Here is a 19,947-nt window from a genome sequence, read left to right on the forward strand (position 1 = left end):
TCCCCAATGCGCTATAATTTTTCAGAAAAATGCAAAAATAGGCACAACATTGGGCAGGGGTGTAGTACCCCCTTAAAAGAACGAGCTATTGCCATGTCAGAAAAGCGAATCTCACGCATGCTCTGCATTTATTCCGTTTTCAGAGTATAGAGCCATTCGATCGAAACCTATCGCTTTGCAAAAAAAGACGTCGCTTTTGCGAGTTCCAGTTCAACCGATCGTTGCCTATATATAACTGGATCTATTATTTTGCTAATTAACTTACTCTCTCACTCATTAACTTTCGGAGGGGAATTAATTCAATACAATAATTATTGACAGCAATGGATGTTCTAAAAATGTTTTTAATTGTCGCTGTCGAAATCGCTTTTCAAAAGCGATGTATTGCAAATTGGCACAGCGATCAAGTAAAGTGTAAATTCAGTTTGACACCAAAATATAATGTACGAATATACATATTTACTATTTTTAAAAACGGAATTGTATAATGATAATATTTATTATAAAATTATTGCCTTGAGAATATAATAAAAGTATTATACTAGCATTATAATTATAATGTTGAATGATCTACTTATGTTATATACTTATTTTGTAATTGCCCCCAATGGGTTGGAGGAGTCACACCTCTTGGTGACAGTGTCTTGATGCTTCTGACTCTTCCTGGCTAGCCCATTGGGTCTATTTCACTTTTGTTTGTAATTTTACTTTGCTTTTTGATGTATTTTAGCCAAATTTGTAAAATTAAAATAAAATATACTGCTCCAAGAAAGTATCCTTACACTTGAAAAAATAATTACAATTTCAAAACTGAACCATATTGGGGTAAATTTGTTTTTTTAATAGATTTACTATCTAATCCGGCACATTTTGACACCCCATTGAATCCAATGTGACTTCAAGAAGCAAAGTTACAAGCATTTGATTAGACGAAGGTCCAGTTTTAAAAGTGACACGCTGGCCTATTCAAACCTCCACGGACTAGACATATTGAGAGTGGTAAATTTGTGTGTGCCTTTATTTTAAAACAAAAGGAACAAAATATTACTGAAACAAAAGAGCTGACAAATAAAATGCAAGTTATGAAAAGTACAGAGAAGTAAAAACTGAAATAAATACTGCTTTAAATAAAGTTTGATTAAAGAAACTGTGTAGTCTCTTCGTTGCGCTTGTTGGAATCTTTTTGCGCCTTGTATAGGCCAATTTGTCACTTTTAAAACTGGACCTTCGTCTATTCAATTGCTTTACTTCTTGAGGTCACATTGGATTCATTGTGGTGTCATAATGTGCAGGACTATATAGTGCATCTATTACAAAAACAAATTTACCATCAGTTTTGAAATTGTGATTCAAAACCCTAACATCGTTTTTTTTTTTTTTTTCCAATTTTTTTTCTGTGACCTCCATTTTTTTTTCTGGGAACGGCGCGGCCGCGTTGCCGCGGATTTCGAGGGAAACCGTATTCTTTTGTACAATAAAAAAATGTTTTCCAGATTTTCAAAATTAGGGTCGGTCAGGAATAATAGGATGTTTTACGGAGTAAGTCTGAATTTAGCTATACATCTTTAACTTAAATTCAGATATTCGTTCTCCCCATACCGTAGTATATTTGCAATAAAGTTTGTAAATAGACATTTAAATGGACCCTTGGAGAACCGAAAAGGGTTCTGGAAAGGTTAGAAGAACCATAAGGACATAAAATCATTTTGGGGTTCTTTCAATTTTCAAGGATTCTTTTCTCTTCAGGTGCATGATGAGAACAAAATACACGTTTGTGTTCACAATAGTTACATTATTGACAAAATCGAAGACAAAAACAAATAAGACAACTTTGATAACAGATATTTATTTAAAAATGGATTACTTTTACTGACGTGTTGAATATTATATTTGTACTTGTTTTAATTATCGGTGAAATAAGTGGTCTATCTATACATGTTGTACAACAAAATAAAGTATAAATAGCAAAACTATTACACACTATAAAATCAATTACGATATATTTATCCAGTCAGATCAGATTAATGTAAAAAGTGAAAGTAAAAAATCCTTTTCGCGAGTCACTTCGCATATCAGATACAATAACTGCTAATCGGTTTCCAAGTCAAACATTTGTACAAATCCAAATATGATGTGATCAGTCATTTCAACTTTTAGGGTGAACTTTTCCGTCAGGCGTTGATGCAGGTCCAAAGGTATGGCGGCGTCCTTCCTGGTCTTGATGGTCGCTCTCTCCGTGGCGTCCTTCCTGGTCTTGGACGTTTATAATTTTATCATTCGCTCGGAGTCCCTTGAAATCTTCTCTGGGTCGTCAAAAATTGAGAGTCTCTGCTTGTGCATGTGGGGAACGTTGGCAACGTTTCTGAAGTAAAATCAAGAAAGCATTCGAAAACGGGTATACTTTTAAGAAACAAATCGTCAGCTGTAGTAGCTTGTAGTGTAGCGAAGGCAGTGTTCGGCTATGGCTTCCGGGTGGCTCCCTTAAAGAAAGTTGCAAAAGCCACCCTTGTCATCCCTATTTCATTTTACCGTTGTTAAAAAGAAGTCACAAATAACCCTTTCCTGTCGTTTTTGCCGGCATCGACTCTATTATATTAGAAGCCATCTAAGCACACCCCCCCCCTCATGATCAGCAATCCCGTCGGCATTAAACCCTATCACTACTTTCGGGCTCGCCAAGTCCGTGAGGACCACAGACTCCCGCACAGACTGCGGCTACTAATGGCCGTGCGTATCATGTTGAACGACCGAACTCGGGTTGAGTCTGTGAGCCCGTCATTGGTACATGTAGTCGTTGTCTGTGGCCCTCGGAATTGGCGAGCCCAAAAGTAGTGATAGAGCTTCAGTGTTGAAAATGAGGGAGGAAAGCTTCTGTGAGATTTTGGCCCGAAATTATGCTCCAGAAGCAGCTGCTCCAGGAGCATGCCCCCCGAAAAAAAATCCTGGCGCCGCCACTGTGGGACATTTTAACCCAACACACTGCGGTTGGGTAAAATATTTTGTGTTGCTTTCAATACAATATTTTTACCAAACAGTTGTTCATAGCCTAGTTGATAATTGCAAAGTGTTTTAACAGTGTAGGAATGCTTACCTATGCGCGTTTCTGGTAATACTATCACTAGACGCCGCAGTTCTACTCGGAGCAATATTAAACATCACTTGTGTCTGATCCAGTTGAGCTGAAGCACGTAGTCCATCATCCAAGTTTTCTATCTCAGACTCTTTTCCCAGTCTTCCAAGTCGTACTTTGGCGACTTCGTGCATTGTTTTATGCATTGCAGGGTACTCTTTGAGGACGTTGAAGAAATTGTCCACAGAAAGTGAATAGAGACAGCAGTATGAGCAAGCTTTCACGCTGGCTGTACGGCGAAGTTTTGTCAGCAGACAAATTTCTAAGTAAACAATAAAGACGTATAGAAAAATGTACACATAAAATGGTTTTGAACATGGTGAATATACTTTGTGGTAAATTATATCATACACAATCAGTTTAGTACTATTTCTACGACATGTACGAGTATGCCATCAGAGCCGATCCCTGTGAAAGTGGTCTGCCGAGAAGTCAGATCTACTAATATGTATTTACAGTAAGGCAAAGAATTAAGGTAACAGTTGTGTTCACCCTGTATATCCTAAGTAAAGACAAATATATCAAAAATAAAACAAAAAGCCAATGCCTATACTCTTCGGCTCTGATTTAAGATCGTATTTGTTGAAATTGGTTGAGAATGAAAGAAACGGTGATCTAAAACCTAATGAAGAATCAATGAAATCACGACGCTAGTTTTGTTTTAACGTGCTGATCAATGGAAACACGGCGCTAGTTCACTTGTTCGCGAACGCGTTGTGTACAAATCAATAGGGCATTCAAAGGAGCAAACTGCAACTTTTAAATTGGCTTCTTCCTTGGGTTTTTGGATCGTCGTGTCTTTATTTCTTGAACAATATCAACAAATGAGATCTTAAATTCGAGCTAAAAGATCCAGCTATTGGCTGCTGGTTCCAATTCTGACATATCTGTCTTTGGTTAGGATATACAAGGGTTGAACATAACTGGTACCTTAATTTTTTGGCTTACTGTATATTAAACACACACTTTTCAAAATCATGATTGGATGCTACATACCACCGAAGTACGAGCCGTCACTGAGTGTAGTTTGGATGTACCCCTCGGGCGAAATGACATCCACAATACCAGACTGGATGAAGAACATCCGATCTCCAAATGTACCTTCGCGAAGAATGTAATCCCCAGGTTGAAAAAGTTCATATTTGAGTAAAGATACTGTTCTGGTGACAAAGGCTGGGTCGGCATCTGTAAAGAAAGGAACTGACGCGACCAGACTTCGACAGTTGTAGTTTGCCACGTCCTGGTAAAAATCAAACCATTGGTGAATAAAAAACAACAAGCTTGAGTAGTATATGAATAATATGAACATGCGAGGATATAAACTATTATCAAATAACAAGAATTTCGTTGTTATGTAGATATTTTTATCTTTCCTATTATGTTGCATACATAAAGTGTATGATAGATAATTTCTTCGCACTATTCATTCGTCGTGATGATACAATTGCTTTTGGGTTTTGTGCTTAATTCATGGTCGCAGGAGATCATCTTGTATGTGCTTAACCATGCTAACCAAGTAAATTAGTTTGCCAGCGAATCGAGTATTACTTAACCAGCATGACAGGGGCGTAGTCAGCTTTCTTGGTCAGGGGTGACAAAATAAAACGTTTTAGGGGCAAAGACGACGAAAAATTCCCGTTTGCATCATTTTAACTCGGTATTATCGGTGGAATATATACATATATAGAGACTGTACATTGTAAAGTCTTCGAGCATCCAAAAAAGGTGCTTTATTGGGACAATGTACTCGCGTATCGCGCAAAAATGGGGTATTTTACACTATTTTGGCCCATGATCATGATGATTGGGGTAAATTTTGTTGGAAAACTGGCTACGCTAGTGATAACTACTATAGTATCAATACACCGGGGTAATCATACTTACCTCAAGTATACTTTGTGAAACTTCATTGAATATTTGGCTTTCGTCAAACATTTTACCATGGTACCGGTACTCGTAGTAATCCGTTATTTTCAGCCGCATTTCCCTTGGTAATTTATGGTAAGATAAGTATTCTTCAACTTGTTTGACCTGTAAAAGATATAAATTTTAGTTCAGATTAAAAACTTAACTCAGATAGACACTTTCGTACTTAACTTAATCAATGAAACAGAAAACAATGCACAGCATTGCTAATTTTAAATTTATATACCGTATATATTATATAGCTCTATCTACTGTCAAAAGATAGCACCATTGAAGAAAATACATACAGCAGTTGCACTCTGTGTATGCTACCTACAGAAGATATAGCACCAATTATCAACTACCGGTATTGAAACAGTTTCATCAGGACCAGTTTCTTGAACTTGAAAATATCAACAAAAGATAGCACCGATGATAATAATGTTATCTATACACATAACTATTGATATATTATACAACAGTGCTATACAGAAGATAACACCATTAATAAGTTGATAAACTACGTAGAGGAGTGCTATCTGCAGATAATAGAGAGCTTGCGAAATGACGTTACTTTAACTTTAACTTTAACTTCTAGAGGATTATAGAGTATTATGTATTCAAAACCACCTTGGTTTTGAATACATAATCCTCTATAATCTTCTAGACGTTAAAGTTAAAGTTAAAGTAACGTCATTTCGCAAGCTCTTAATATCACCATTGATAAACTACGTATAGAATTGCTAGATCCACATGAGATAACAGCAGTTATAAACTAAAAAGAAGCGTGCTATCTCCAGACGATAACACCATTGATAAACCACGTAGAGCAGTGCTATCTACAGAAGATAACACCATTGATAAACGACGTACAGCAGTGCTATCTACAGAAGATAACACCATTGATAAACTACGTATATCAATGCTATCTTCAGAAGATAACACCATTGATAAACTACGTACAGCAGTGATATCTACAGAAGATAACACCATTGATAAACTACGTACAGCAGTGCTATCTACAGAAGATAACACCATTGATAAACTACGTACAGCAGTGCTATCTACAGAAGATAACACCATTGATAAACCACGTAGAGCATAGCAGTGCTATCCATAGAAGATAACACCATTGATAAACTACGTACAGCAGTGTTATCTACTGAAGATAACACCATTGATAAACTACGTACAGCAGTGCTATCTACAGAAGATAACACCATTGATAAACCACGTAGAGCATAGCAATGCTATCTTCAGAAGATAACACCATTGATAAACTACGTGTATCAGTGATATTAGGCATGTCACAGTGGCTGCACAATACTTCTGCCACACTGTGCATGCAAGCATAACAGTAAATTGAAAAGCGCGCGCATGAAAGTTGTTCAATTTTGGCAAACATCCATGCAGAAAAATTAATTTCCTCATATGTGCTATTTATCACAATTGTTTGAATTTTTTGTGACTACCATCGGTTTTTTTAAAATAAATACTGCTTCGTTTAAGAGCTACTACCTATTTTTATGGATTGTTGAAGATCCCTCATAAATCAATAAATATAGGCCTTTTGAAAAATCAAGATCTACCACCATTTAGCTGAAATACTAATCTTTCTAAGCATGTAAATTATTTCCGTCGACAACGAATGGCACACTTGAGGAAAAAACGATTTGAAACAAAACATTTTTAAGTGAGTTTAAAGGGAGTAATATTCCAAACCACAATAGCTCTAAGCCATTGTGTGTGTCCAAGGCCACACCATTTTTGTATACGCGGTATAATAGAGGGGCTGTTCCGTTTACCGTTTCTCTTCCCATGTTAATCCAGATAACAAAATGTTAATTTTAAGTCTCATTGCAAATGAATTTTTATTTTTACTTTTCGGATTTGGCTTTGAGCAATGGTGACACATACCATATTTACAGAAAAAATGAAAATTCTATTCCAGACGCCGTCAAAATGTCGAAGTTTTTTTTTTTGTATTATATTAAAGTAATTAACTGCACATTCTTTACTCAACATCATAACAGGTTCATACTTGACAAATTCATGATAAATATAAAGACTTTCATTAAACATCGAAAAAAAACCAAAATTACTCATGCATAATTTACATAATAATATCATAAATACATAATTAGCTGTAATAAGCTAATTTGCATAATTGATTACTTTTTGTGTATTTTTTGTTATCAATTGAAAGAACTTTGTATACATATGTTTGTGAAAAAAACCGCACCCTGATATCATGTACGGTTTTCTTTTGGCATCAATTTTGCATATTAATTAGATGAACTTAGTCATTTTTTCAACTTTTATTTGTCTGCAGATTGACCGGAATTGCTTAAATAGTATATTTGGTTAATTTATTATAATTATTCAATGATAGATTTTTTAATTTTGTTTTCTTTGACGAAGTTAAAAAGATAGGCAATTAACCTGTGATACTTAAATTAACGTTGCTTTTTCAAGCAAGTGTCCAAATAAACCTTCAAAATCTCGAAATGTGCCAATTTTGTCATTATAGCAATTTGTGGCAGATTTGCATTCCATTTATGAGCATCTTAAAATTGACACTACGTCACAATGCATTGACCGATTTCAATTCGGTTTTTTTTTTTTTTGCTTTAATAAAGGTCATTCATGTAGAAACATTAAATAACGTGTTTCTGCTGCCCTTATTTTTGAGGTGATATACCTAGTGATATCTACAGAAGATAACACCAGTGATATTTCCCAATGTAGAGCATTGATATCTACACCGTTGATAAACTACGTGCAGCATTGGTATATATAGACGAAAATACCGTTGATCACTGAAAAACTACGCACACCCAAGCTTTCCACTGAATATTACACCATTCAATTGCGTACAACATTGTTATATCAGGACTGATTGCTATTTACAGAGACGATAACACCATTGATGAACAACGTTCAGCACTGCTATCTACAGAAGACAACACCGTTGATAAACTACGTATGGCGCTCGAAGTAGGCCAAAATCACACGTTATCCTATACGCTTATTTAGTGTTGCGCCCCCTTGTAAAGGCCGTCGTTATGAACGCGTTCTTTTTACATTCTTCGCGTAAAATAAGAAATGCGCGTCATGAAATGTGTTCTATTTCAATCATGATGATAAACAAGGATTACGAAAAGTCACCCTGATGAATTATTATTGGGAAAAATGCTTTATTGGCCGAGCAGGCGCCTGCAAAGTCTAGAAATTGTATCCAAAAATCTTCAAAAGGCTCAAAAATGGGTTTTAAAGTTAATAGGCATTGTTAATCTGCATGAAGCCGTTTTGCTGCATATTCAGTAGGCCTATGCAAAAAGACCATAATTGTTACTACTGAAACAGGGGGGGGGGTGTTTATACTTCACACTCATTAACAAGTGCTTTCCAAAACAAAATGGCAAGACAGATAATCTAGAAATGAAATTAAACTTGGATCAAAGACGTGCTTAAATTGTTGTCTGTCACTAGTTTAGTGAGTTTTGTGCAAACTCTCGCATATTGGAGGAAAAGTCGAAATATGCGATTTTCCGTGTTTCGGCACTGATCTTTAAAACAACATTTCTCTTGAACGAAATGTCGCAGAGACATGAAATTTTCGGTGTTGAGCTACAAATTTTCTCTAATTTAATTAATAAGTGACAAAGGTGGATTTTGAAAACTTTTAAATCCTTATAAGGGGGCGCAACACTAAATCACTACGCATTTCAGGCGGCATAGGACACGCAACACGGACGTACGAGGCTGGCGAAGATACAGGGCTGACAGCCCCATTCACAATACACGGTTAGCGATTATAAATGGACAATTAACATACTTGCAGTGGGGTACTTTGTAGAACCCCAACGGTTTTAGAGTAAGATAATTTGGCATAACTACACAACTATACCCCCGAGAGGGGTATTCTGTAGTTACTCCGATAATTTTGCTTTGACACCACATAACAAATTTAGAATTGTTTGTGAAGATTTTATGATTATGTGTTAATCCAATGGCGACGTCAAAAATAGCGATATCGCATCCACCATCATCTGACGCATTTTATGTAAGAACGAAATTCGGCTAATATAGTCCATAGTGAGTATGAGATTGTAGCGACCATATCTACCGACATGTTCACTTTAAATCACTCAATATCAGCTCATATGAATTCGACAAGTGTCTTCAATGATAAAATGCAGAAAAACCGGACATTTTATCTCAAAAGCAATTCTCTGTGGCGGATGAAGACAACTTCCGATTTTGAAATGTGAGTGGTGAATTTAGTATATTTTTAGGCCATATTTTTGCACCGCGAAATAGCGAAAAAAGTCAACGGTCATCGATATATGCCGACAAATGTTTTGGAATCTACAGAAACAGAGCTTTAATTTGATACCAAATTTATTTTTCCAAGTATTGCAGGGACGCCAGGAATGGCGCTCGAAGTAGGCCAAAATCACACGTTATCCTATGGGACGCTTATTTAGTGTTGCGCCCCTAAAGCAATGCTATACACCATTCATAAATTACGCACAGCAGTGCTATCTACAGAAGATAACACCATTGATAAACGACGTACAGCAGTGCTATCTACTGAAGATAAGGGACGAAATCAAAACTCGACCGGCGGTTGACAGCCGGTTCCGTCCGGTTCCGTCCGGTTGCTATTGTTCTAAACAATGGTAACCGGACGGAACCGGGCGGAACCGGCGGTCAACCGCCGGTCGAGTTTTGATTTCATCCCTAACACCATTGATAAACTACGTACAGCAGTGCTATCTTCAGAAGATAACACCATTGATAAACTACATTGATAAACTACGTACAGCAGTGTTATCTACAGAAGATAACACCATTGATAAACGACGTACAGCAGTGCTATCTACAGAAGATAACACCATTGATAAACTACGTACAGCAGTGCTATCTACAGAAGATAACACCATTGATAAACTACGTACAGCAGTGTTATCTACAGAAGATAACACCATTGATAAACGACGTACAGCAGTGCTATCTACAGAAGATAACAATACTATACTACTATACTATGCAAGCATTTATATAGCGCTCTTACAAAGAAAACCATGTATCACAGCGCTTTACAAGAGAAAATAAAGAAGAAAAAACATACAAGAACAAACAACAAATCAAATATCAAATAAATGAGTCTTTAGATTAGACCGGAAGCTTGCCAGCGTTGGAGAGTGGCGGATATGGCGAGGGAGTTTGTTCCAAAGAAAAGGTCCTGCAACAAAGAAGGCTTTATCGCCAGTTAGAGTGCGTGTATGTGGAACAATGAGAAGCCTGGTGTCCTGCGCAGAGCGTAAACCACTTCTACTGGGAATGTAAAGCTGAATTAGTTCAGTGATGTATGATGGAGATGTTGTTGAGTCCATGAAACATTTGTAGACAATGGTTAACAGTTTGAAATGGATGCGACTAGGTATTGGTAACCAGTGGAGTTCGCGAAGGAGAGGTGTGGCATGATCATACTTTTTTGCCTTGAAGATGAGCTTGGCAGCACGGTTCTGTAGACGTTGGAGTCTGTTTGAGTCTTTCGATGTAATACCATAAAGCAGGGAGTTGGCATAATCAAGCCTAGATGTTATAATGGCTCGAACTGCATCTTGACAGGCAGCTTGGTCTAGAAACATTCGGATACGCGCTAAGTTGCGAAGGTGGAAGCTTATTGAACTGCATATCGAAGAGACCTGGTTTGACATTGATAACGTTTTATCTACAGAAGATAACACCATTGATAAAAGACATGCAGCAGTACTATCTTCAGAAGATAACACCATTGATAAACTACGTACAGCAGTGCTATCTACAGAAGATAACACCATTGATAAACTACGTACAGCAGTGTTATCTACAGAAGATAACACCATTGATAAACTACGTATGGCAATGTTATTTTTAGAAGATAACACCATTGATAAACTACGTACAGCAGTGCTATCTTCAGCAGATAACACCATTGATAAACAGTACAGCAGTGCTATCTACAGAAGATAACACCATTGATAAACTACGTACAGCAGTGCTATCTACAGAAGATAACACCATTGATAAACGACGTACAGCAGTGCTATCTACAGAAGATAACACCATTGATAAACTACGTACAGCAGTGTTATCTACAGAAGATAACACCATTGATAAACTACGTATGGCAATGTTATTTATAGAAGATAACACCATTGATAAACTACGTACAGCAGTGCTATCTTCAGCAGATAACACCATTGATAAACTACGTACAGCAGTGCTATCTACAGAAGATAACACCATTGATAAACTACGTACAGCAGTGCTATCTACAGAAGATAACACCATTGATAAACTACGTACATCAGTGCTATCTACAGAAGATAACACCATTGATAAACTACGTACAGCAGTGTTATCTACAGAAGATAACACCATTGATAAACTACGTACAGCACTGCTATCTACAGAAGATAACACCATTGATAAACTACGTACAGCAGTGCAATCTACAGAAGATAACACCATTGATAAACTACGTACAGCAGTGCAATCTACAGAAGATAACACCATTGATAAACTACGTACAGCAGTGTTATCTACAGAAGATAACACCATTGATAAACTACGTATGGCAATGTTATTTTTAGAAGATAACACCATTGATAAACTACGTACAGCAGTGCTATCTTCAGCAGATAACACCATTGATAAACTACGTACAGCACTGCTATCTACAGAAGATAACACCATTGATAAACTACGTACAGCAGTGCTATCTACAGAAGATAACACCATTGATAAACTACGTACAGCAGTGCTATCTACAGAAGATAACACCATTGATAAACTACGTACAGCAGTGTTATCTACAGAAGATAACACCATTGATAAACTACGTACAGCAGTGCTATCTTCAGAAGATAACACCATTGATAAACTACGTACAGCAGTGATATCTTCAGCAGATAACACCATTGATAAACTACGTACAGCAGTGCTATCTTCAGCAGATAACACCATTGATAAACTACGTACATCAGCAGTGCTATCTACAGAAGATAACACCATTGATAAACGACATACAGCATTGCTATCTACAGAAGATAACACCATTGATAAACTATATGTACATCATTGTTATCTACATAAGAGCAAGTACGCACAGCATTGCTATCATTAGCGATAAAAATTCAGTATCAGAATAATATGACATCAACAATAGGATGCACACAGTGCGACTTACAAATCACAAAGTGGTGCAAATTACATGAATATTAACCTCGTTTACTTAAGGGGGTACTACACCCCTGCCCAATTTTGTGCCTATTTTTGCATTTTTCTCAAAATTATAGCGCATTAGTGACAAGTAAGATTTGTATATTATAGGGGCAAGGACTACAATTACTGCACTGGAAATTTTATTTCAGCACAGACAACAGTTGTGGAGCTACAGTCAAAAATGAGGGAAACCAATATTTGATCAATAAATCAATAACTACTTGCCTTGAGTTGCTGAATTTTCAGTGCAGTAGTTGTAGTCCTTGCCCCTATAATATACATATCTTACTTGTCACCAATGCGCTATAATTTTGAGAAAACTGCAAAAACAGGCACAAAATTGGCCAGGGGTGTAGTACCCCCTTAATGCAATGATAAAAAAAAAATACATTTGACAAACTAGAATCTGCTTACCTTTTCTCTGTATTGTCTACTAGACGAATCCATAGATTGAATCAGGTTGGTAGCGTGACCGATGAAGAGAGCAAAGCACGTAGCTCCAGATATCATACTAACCATAGTAAGCCATACATCACTCACACACTGAGGGGGAAATCGCCCGTACCCGATACATAGCATGTGTGACATCGCTTTGAATAGAGACCATGAATATTGATCCCAAAAGGGGGCATTCTATAATAAAAAGTAATGAGAAATAGATGATTCTCAAAATGATGTTCGATTATTACTAGAATACAGTCTGTGTTAAAAATGGGAATCAATACAAGTGAAGGAATTATGGAAAAGATCAGAAATTCAGCTTATGGGAATATCTTATAAGAGTAACACGTTTGTAATTCCTAGTGGATCCACTTTGTTGAGGCAGTGTTTTTTCAATAAAAAGCTACCAAGTTATACATTTCTACGTGAAATTTCCAAGTACTGACCTTTAAAAGTCAAATTCAATTCAAAATTTCAATAATTTAGCCCATGTCATCAATTTACGTCATCAACGATATTTATGCCAGGGAAATAATATTGATTTTGAACAAAAATTGCGCGTTCCCTTTTCAGTGGCGTAGCGTCATAGGGGAAAGGGGGCCCATCCCCTCCCCCCAATCGATTGCAAAATTTCGAAAATCCCAAAGGAAAATAGCTGAAAAACGGCTTGTGCCCACCAATCAGACCCTTGTTCCCCATGGTCGGTACCCCCCCAACCATGACCCACGCTACACCACTGTCCCTTTTTACGTTCGCTCAAAAATGTGTGTTCCCGATTTTCTTACAATAAGAATCCTACAAAAAAATTCTTGTTCCAATCCACCCTTTACTGAAAAAAAAACCCGGGTTTCCCAAATGCTCTCATCCCTCTCTTAGTTCTCTTTGATCAATAATATTATTTGGTCTCAGGCCTTCGTGTTGGCGTCAAGAACACTGGACATCGCCGGCCGGATGACTTACCTGTAGCCTGTTAATTGCTACCCATGAATATGGCGGGAAATCTTGAATAACAGGAACGAGAAATTGTAGACAGCCGTTCCAATGTCCAATAAGAAGCATAATCATGATTAAATTCCAGATTCGAATTACAGCACTGGCGACGTTAAAAACCTGAGAAAATTGAAAACAAACAAACAATCAAATACCAACCAAGAAACAAACACAAACACACACAAAAACAACAACAATAACAACAACAATATAATAAGTATTTTTCATCAGAATGGAAAAAAAAATTATTGTTAGGCCATGGAAGAAGAATAGAGCACGAAGTGCGATGGAATCGCAACTCCGTTCATCGATGTGAAGTCAGCGATCGTCACGCTTGCAACATGTGGACGTAGATGGCAGCAGCATTTTGCTTTAATTAGCATAAGTCTCCACAGCACTACGCATATTTTTTTTACGTAGCTTTTAGTACTATCGTGGTGGCAGCAGCATTTTTCTTTACTTTTCCAATATGGCGCCGCCCATGAATCAATTTGGTGCCTGTTGGCGACGCCATCGGACGCCATTTAAGCGCAGGCGCACAGTAATAGGCCCTACACAGGGAAAGCCGACGCTGTCGCCACCTTTTTGTATTGCGCTAGTATATGAGTTGCAACGGCCTGGTTAGGCCTGTAGGCCTATAGTAGAATTTTGAAGTAGATCATTATGCAATAGTATTGTTGCAGATAAAAAGGGGAAACACCGCGCTATATTCTGGACTTATTTCCTTTCCCCTCCATAAATTGATCAATTTTATGTAATTTTAAGTTGCAATACGAAATGTAAAAATTACGCGCCCCAAGTCTTACCTGCTCATATTGGCCTACGAATCTCAACAGACGTGATAACCTCAACAACCGTATGAGACTGAGCAACTTCATAAAGCGAAGGAATTTAAGTGCTGTCGAGACTTCATAGATATGACTGCTACGAGAATTGTCGTCAAACATCAAAAATATATAGTCCATTGGAATGGACGAGACGAAATCCACAACAAACCACGTCTTCAAGTAATGTATGGCAATTTTTTTGGGGGTTAAAATGACACGTTCAGAAGACTGGTTGTCCATGAAGCCTGTGCGGAAATTGAAGACGACGTCCGACATGAAGAGAGTATCCATAAAGCAGTTGAAAAGGATCCAAGAAAGACTAAGGTCGCCTTGTTTGAAGAAGGTAATGACGACTGGTAGAGCGAGGATGTTGAATACGATTAAGAAAAGCATGATCAAATCCCAATAAAACCTGCAGCAAAGTGAGAACAATGAGTGATTGAGAACAATGAGTGAGTGAGTAATGTGAGTCATGCAGCCAGAGTAGTCGTTACAGCTTAATTTATTTTTTGTTGTTTTGGGCTCAACACCCCCCCATAGGCCCAAACTTTTTGACCCTTATGTCAAAGGAAGTGATCTATGCAAACTTGCAAAGAAAGAACAACCTTCACTAAACAGGGGAGGTGGTCTGCGCCATATTTTGACAGGGCCTACAATTCTGTAATCAAAAACATTCCTGAGCAGATTGACTCAAAATCAACGACCTCTGGCACCACCTTGTCGCAAGTCGATGTCCAATTGCCACCAGATCAACAGAAGGCCTGAAGATGCAGGCTATAAGGTGCGATACCGTAGCCTCTCGAATACGTGAGTCCAGTTAATTACTTTTATGATTCCAATTTAATATTTTGACCCCTAATTGACAACCTCAATTAGGCCTACTCCCATGAAATTCTTCAAAGACCACTGAGTGAGTGCATATGTAAACGGTGGTGATCAAAATGTGAGGGTGAGTAAGTGATGAGTGAGGCTAATAAGTGAAGCGAGCGAACGAATTTCCCGCAGTTTTCAATCGTTGTTTATACTTTTTAATAAACACACATCTTTTTCCCGTATTTATAACGTCCTTTCATAGTCTTTCACGTGGCTCTGTGTCGTTTACTCGCGCGATGGCAGAGTGGCAGACAGTACAAATGGGGGCCTAAAATGATGGCAGATGGGAGCGCATGGAGGATACAAAAAATCTACAAACACGTGTGAAAAAACTAAGATCGTTAGATCAAACTATTAGTATTATAAAGGCCTAAATGTTCACCTGAATTTACTGCATGGATGTATTATAAGATTTCCCGCGGCTTTCAATCTTCGTTTCTCTTTCTGTATTCCCTTTCGGCTTCCAAACAACTTCATGGAAAGTCTACTGTCTGTTGGTGACAACATGGTCCAGATCCGTCTCCGGACGAAGCTTTTATCTTTCAGTATACCCGATTCCGTCAACCCTTCACCATGTTCACCACTACGACTCTTCTTCTCATGAATTCCATCTCTGTCTGCAACTGGTGGAATATTTGCTTTGTGTTCTTTGGTGCCAAAACCCTTTCTCGTACGACCTTGAATGGATTTTGACCACTCAGTCTCTTTATCTGCCTCAACATCCAGCGTAGTCTCTCCATGATCAGATTGGGAAGCCAATAGTTGGGATTCATCCTCCACAGTGACAGTTGGTACATCATCAGATGATGTCGAGCCTAGCAACGTTGTACCAATCAACACCTCACTATCTGTTTTTCTGTTGAGAAAAGGTTTATTATCTGTGGTATCGTCGATAGATGCAGCAGAATAAGGCAGGTGGTCGATGTCATCGGTGTACAAATGCAACATGTCCTCGGAGCAAGGGGATACGATGTTTTTCTTCGTTGGGAGCTTTGGTGGTTTTACAGCACCCAACTCCTTTCTCGTACGACCTTCAATGGATTTTGACCTCTTTGTCTCTTTACCTGTCGCAACATCCAGCGTAGTCTTTCCATGATAAGAGTGGGAAGCCAATAGTTGGGATTCATCCTCCACAGTGACAGTTGGTACATCATAAGAGGATGTCGATGGTTGAGTCTCTTCCTTCACCGAGCCTAGCAACGTTGTATCAATCAACACCTCACTATCTGTTTTTCTGTTGAGAAAAGGTTTATTATCTGTGGTATCGTCGATAGATGCAGCAGAATAAGGCAGGTGGTCGATGTCATCGGTGTACAAATGCAACATGTCCTCGGAGCAAGGGGATACCATGTTTTTCTTCGTTGGGAGCTTTGGTAGTTTTACAGCACCCAGCCCCCGATGATTTGATCCCGATGGATCCTGTTGACTTGGTCCAGGTGGATGATCCATGCTTGTGATAGCGTTATGGCCCACAGGGGCTGGGGCTTAGGTTGCTATTCTTGTCGACAGAAATTCTACATTGTGATGGTTATTTTTTATAGCTGGCTAGGGAAGTTAAACTGTCATGATTGTTGACCCACTGCCCTATGCTCTGTTTGTTTGGGTGCATGTGCCCAGCCACTTTGGTCGCTTAGTTTGCGCGTCGCGTCCATGACAGCGTAAGACGCGAAACACGTTGTTTTGCGAGCATGCGTGTGCCGATGGTGCCGACGCACCCCCAGGCGTATCATAAGGGGGCATAACACTAAATCCTTTTGCATTTGGTGTAACCATGTATTATTAGTCCCGGTTAAAAATAGCGCCTGACCAAAATATATCAGCCTCTCGTGCCGTGGGTATCCCGGGTGGGTATACCAAATTTGAATGAATCGTGTTAGTTTTCATGAAAGCAATAAAGTATAGTTTGATCAGCTCGTAATCGACGGGAATTGTTAGGCTTTTACCACTACGCCGAAAAGTAGGTCCAGGTTAATTGTGTTTTGTCTTGTGTTTGTTAAGGGTACATGCCACCAAATAGCTTTCCATAGACTTTACGTGCAAAACAGGGGTCACGTTTTAGGCTATAAGTCGAGTTACGTCTTACTTTGAAATATATATTTTGATATCATTTTAATCAGAACAAAATTCTGCATAACATATCTGAAAATGACACCATATTTTAGGTCTACTTTTTGAGAAAAATAGCGCTATATAAGACCCGATTTTCCCGTGTTTACGTCTGACTGCTAACCGCGTTTTGACCTCGTGTGTTCATGCGCTCATCATCGTAAACATCACTCAAATTTTCGCGTTTTCTGTTCAAATTAGTGGAGATCACATTCACAAGTTCTAGCAAAACACGATTTGCAACACTAAAATTGTTAATATTGTACCGATTTTGCACATTTTTTATGCAAAGTTGGGACTATAGTCGTGATAAACTTTTACCGGAAACCGCTTCACATGCGGATTTAGTGGCATGCACCCTTTTTTTTTTTTTTTTTTGACATGGCATAACTGGGCATTAACAGCAGAGACAAATAAATCATTTAGAAGCTGCTGACGAGGATGCACCCAGAAAGCGATTAACCTCCTGCTAAAGCTGGCCCTCGATCTAATGGCTGGAATTTGGGCAGGTAGAGAATTCCATAATTGGGCTGTAGATGGTAGAAATGATCTTTCATGGCTGACAAGGTTTGATCTTGGGACTTCCACTGCTAGGTCATGGGATCTCACAGACCGTCGCAACCTGGGGTCATGGACATGGATGTCTGGCATCAGCTGGCATAACAACTCAGGGGCCTCCTTGTAAAACATACGATGGAAGAGGGTGGCTGCTCCAACTGCCCTGCGGTGGCTCAATGGCTGAATACGATGATCTTCATACTCATTTGTTGGCAGACCAATGACACGCTTAGCTCTATTTTGGATGGAGTCAAGCTGAGCTAGTGAGGTGGGAGTTGCACCAGTCCAAGCACTGCTGGCATATTCCATTTTTGATCGTATCATGGCCTTGTAGATGATGGCTCTCTGTGCAGGTAGAATATAGGGCGAAGCTCTTCTGAGGAGTCCCAGTCGCTGACCGGCTGTCTTTGACATTTTGGTGACTACTTGGTTCCAGGACAAGTTGTTATTCAATGTAAGACCTAGAAGGTCCACGCTTTCAGCTTCTTCAAGAGTTACACCAAAAAGTGAAGTGGTGGATGGTTGCCATCAGCATCTCTTCGGTTGGAGATGGTAGTGGTTTTACATTTGGCAGCACCAAACAGGACATTCCATGTCTTAGCCCATGTTTCGATCTTGGCCAAATCCCGGTTGAGAGATGCTGCAGCAGGAAGTCTATCTTCTCTGGATTTGATGAAGGACATAATGGTAGCATCATCTGCGTACAAGATGGACTGATTGTTCAGATCTTGTGAGATGTCGTCAATGAAGATGATAAACAGGAGAGGGCCTAGTATGGAGCCCTGGGGTACCCCAGCATTGATTTTTTCGATCCAGACTCCTCCCATTCAGGACGACCTTCAGTGATCTGTCTGTGAGATAGTCTGTCAGCCAAGCATGAAGAGTACCCGAAAACCCTAGTGCAGAAAGTTTCTCAAGCAGACCAGTGTGCCACACACGGTCAAAAGCTCTGCTGATGTCAAGGCAGACGACCCGTGCTTCTTCTCTGTTGTTGAGTGAGTTGGCAAGACATTGCGAGACATAAGTCAAAGCATCTGATGTAGAGTGACCAGCCCTGAAACCAAACTGCCGAGGGAGATCAGATGATGTTCATCCAGGTGTTTCCACATTTTCTTACTAACGAGCTTCTCCATCACTTTTGACATAATACACAGCAGTGAGATGGGCCTGTAGTTTCCAGGTGTATGTTTATCACCCTTCTTGTAGCATGGGATGACATGCGCACACTTCCACTGAGCTGGCATGTAACCTTTGTCAAAACATAATTGAAAGAGGCGAGCGAGTGGAGTAGCAAGTTCAGGAGCCGCCATCTTCAGGACAAGAGCAGGAACATCATCTGGGCCAGAAGCTTTGTTGATATCTAGCTTCAGTAACTCTTTCTTAACTTTGCTGGGCCAGAACACGACCTTCGAGCAGATGGAGGAAGTCCTAGTGTGCAACTCTGGGATACTTTTGTTGTTATCTTCTTCAGGGATGGTAGATTTTTCACAGAAAAGGGAAGATAAACATTCTGCCTTGTCTTCTGAAGAGATGTGTGTATTTCCATTTGCCTTCAGTACTGGAATTTCAGACTTTCCACCCTTCCCAGCTAGTCTACGTGCTGTCCACCACCAGCTCTTTGACCCTGTTTTCAGTTCAGTAGTCACCTTCTCTCGCACCCGTATTTTGTGGGAGGATATAGCCTTTCGGGAAATAGAGGTGTAGGTGTTTCGTGCCTGATTATATTCTAGGCGAGACTCAGGTGTTTGAAGCGCCTTCCATCTTCTCCATTTGCCAGTTTTCTTCTTTAAAGCCTCATCACACTCCTCATTCCACCACTCAGGATGATTGACAAAAGAA

At 39.0% G+C, this 19,947-nt stretch overlaps 1 protein-coding gene across 1 annotated transcript; it reads right to left on the reverse strand.

The window, feature by feature from the left end:
- Window positions 1-1,461: 1,461 nt before the first annotated feature.
- On the reverse strand, window positions 1,462-17,024 carry LOC140158881 (potassium/sodium hyperpolarization-activated cyclic nucleotide-gated channel 3-like). The gene is made up of 8 exons (XM_072182143.1): window positions 15,827-17,024; window positions 14,551-14,983; window positions 13,715-13,864; window positions 12,728-12,946; window positions 5,015-5,161; window positions 4,127-4,370; window positions 3,092-3,392; window positions 1,462-2,362 (listed from the first exon to the last, which is right to left on the reverse strand). The coding sequence occupies exons 1-8, from the start codon at window positions 16,891-16,893 to the stop codon at window positions 2,263-2,265; spliced, it is 2,661 nt and encodes an 886-aa protein (XP_072038244.1). The 5' UTR covers window positions 16,894-17,024; the 3' UTR covers window positions 1,462-2,262.
- Window positions 17,025-19,947: the final 2,923 nt, after the last annotated feature.

Source organism: Amphiura filiformis, chromosome 8 (assembly GCF_039555335.1).
Source record: "Amphiura filiformis chromosome 8, Afil_fr2py, whole genome shotgun sequence".
NCBI classification, from domain to species: Eukaryota; Metazoa; Echinodermata; class Ophiuroidea; order Amphilepidida; family Amphiuridae; genus Amphiura; species Amphiura filiformis.

Coding starts and splice junctions, on each gene's coding strand:
- LOC140158881 (XM_072182143.1), bottom strand. CDS start 16,893: ATGGATCATCCACCTGGACCAAGTCAACAGGATCCATCGGGATCAAAT. Junction 13,865..14,550: donor TCGTAGGCCAATATGAGCAG/GTAAGACTTGGG, acceptor CAATTTTCTCAG/GTTTTTAACGTCGCCAGTGC. Junction 5,162..12,727: donor GTAGACAATACAGAGAAAAG/GTAAGCAGATTC, acceptor TATCTTTTACAG/GTCAAACAAGTTGAAGAATA.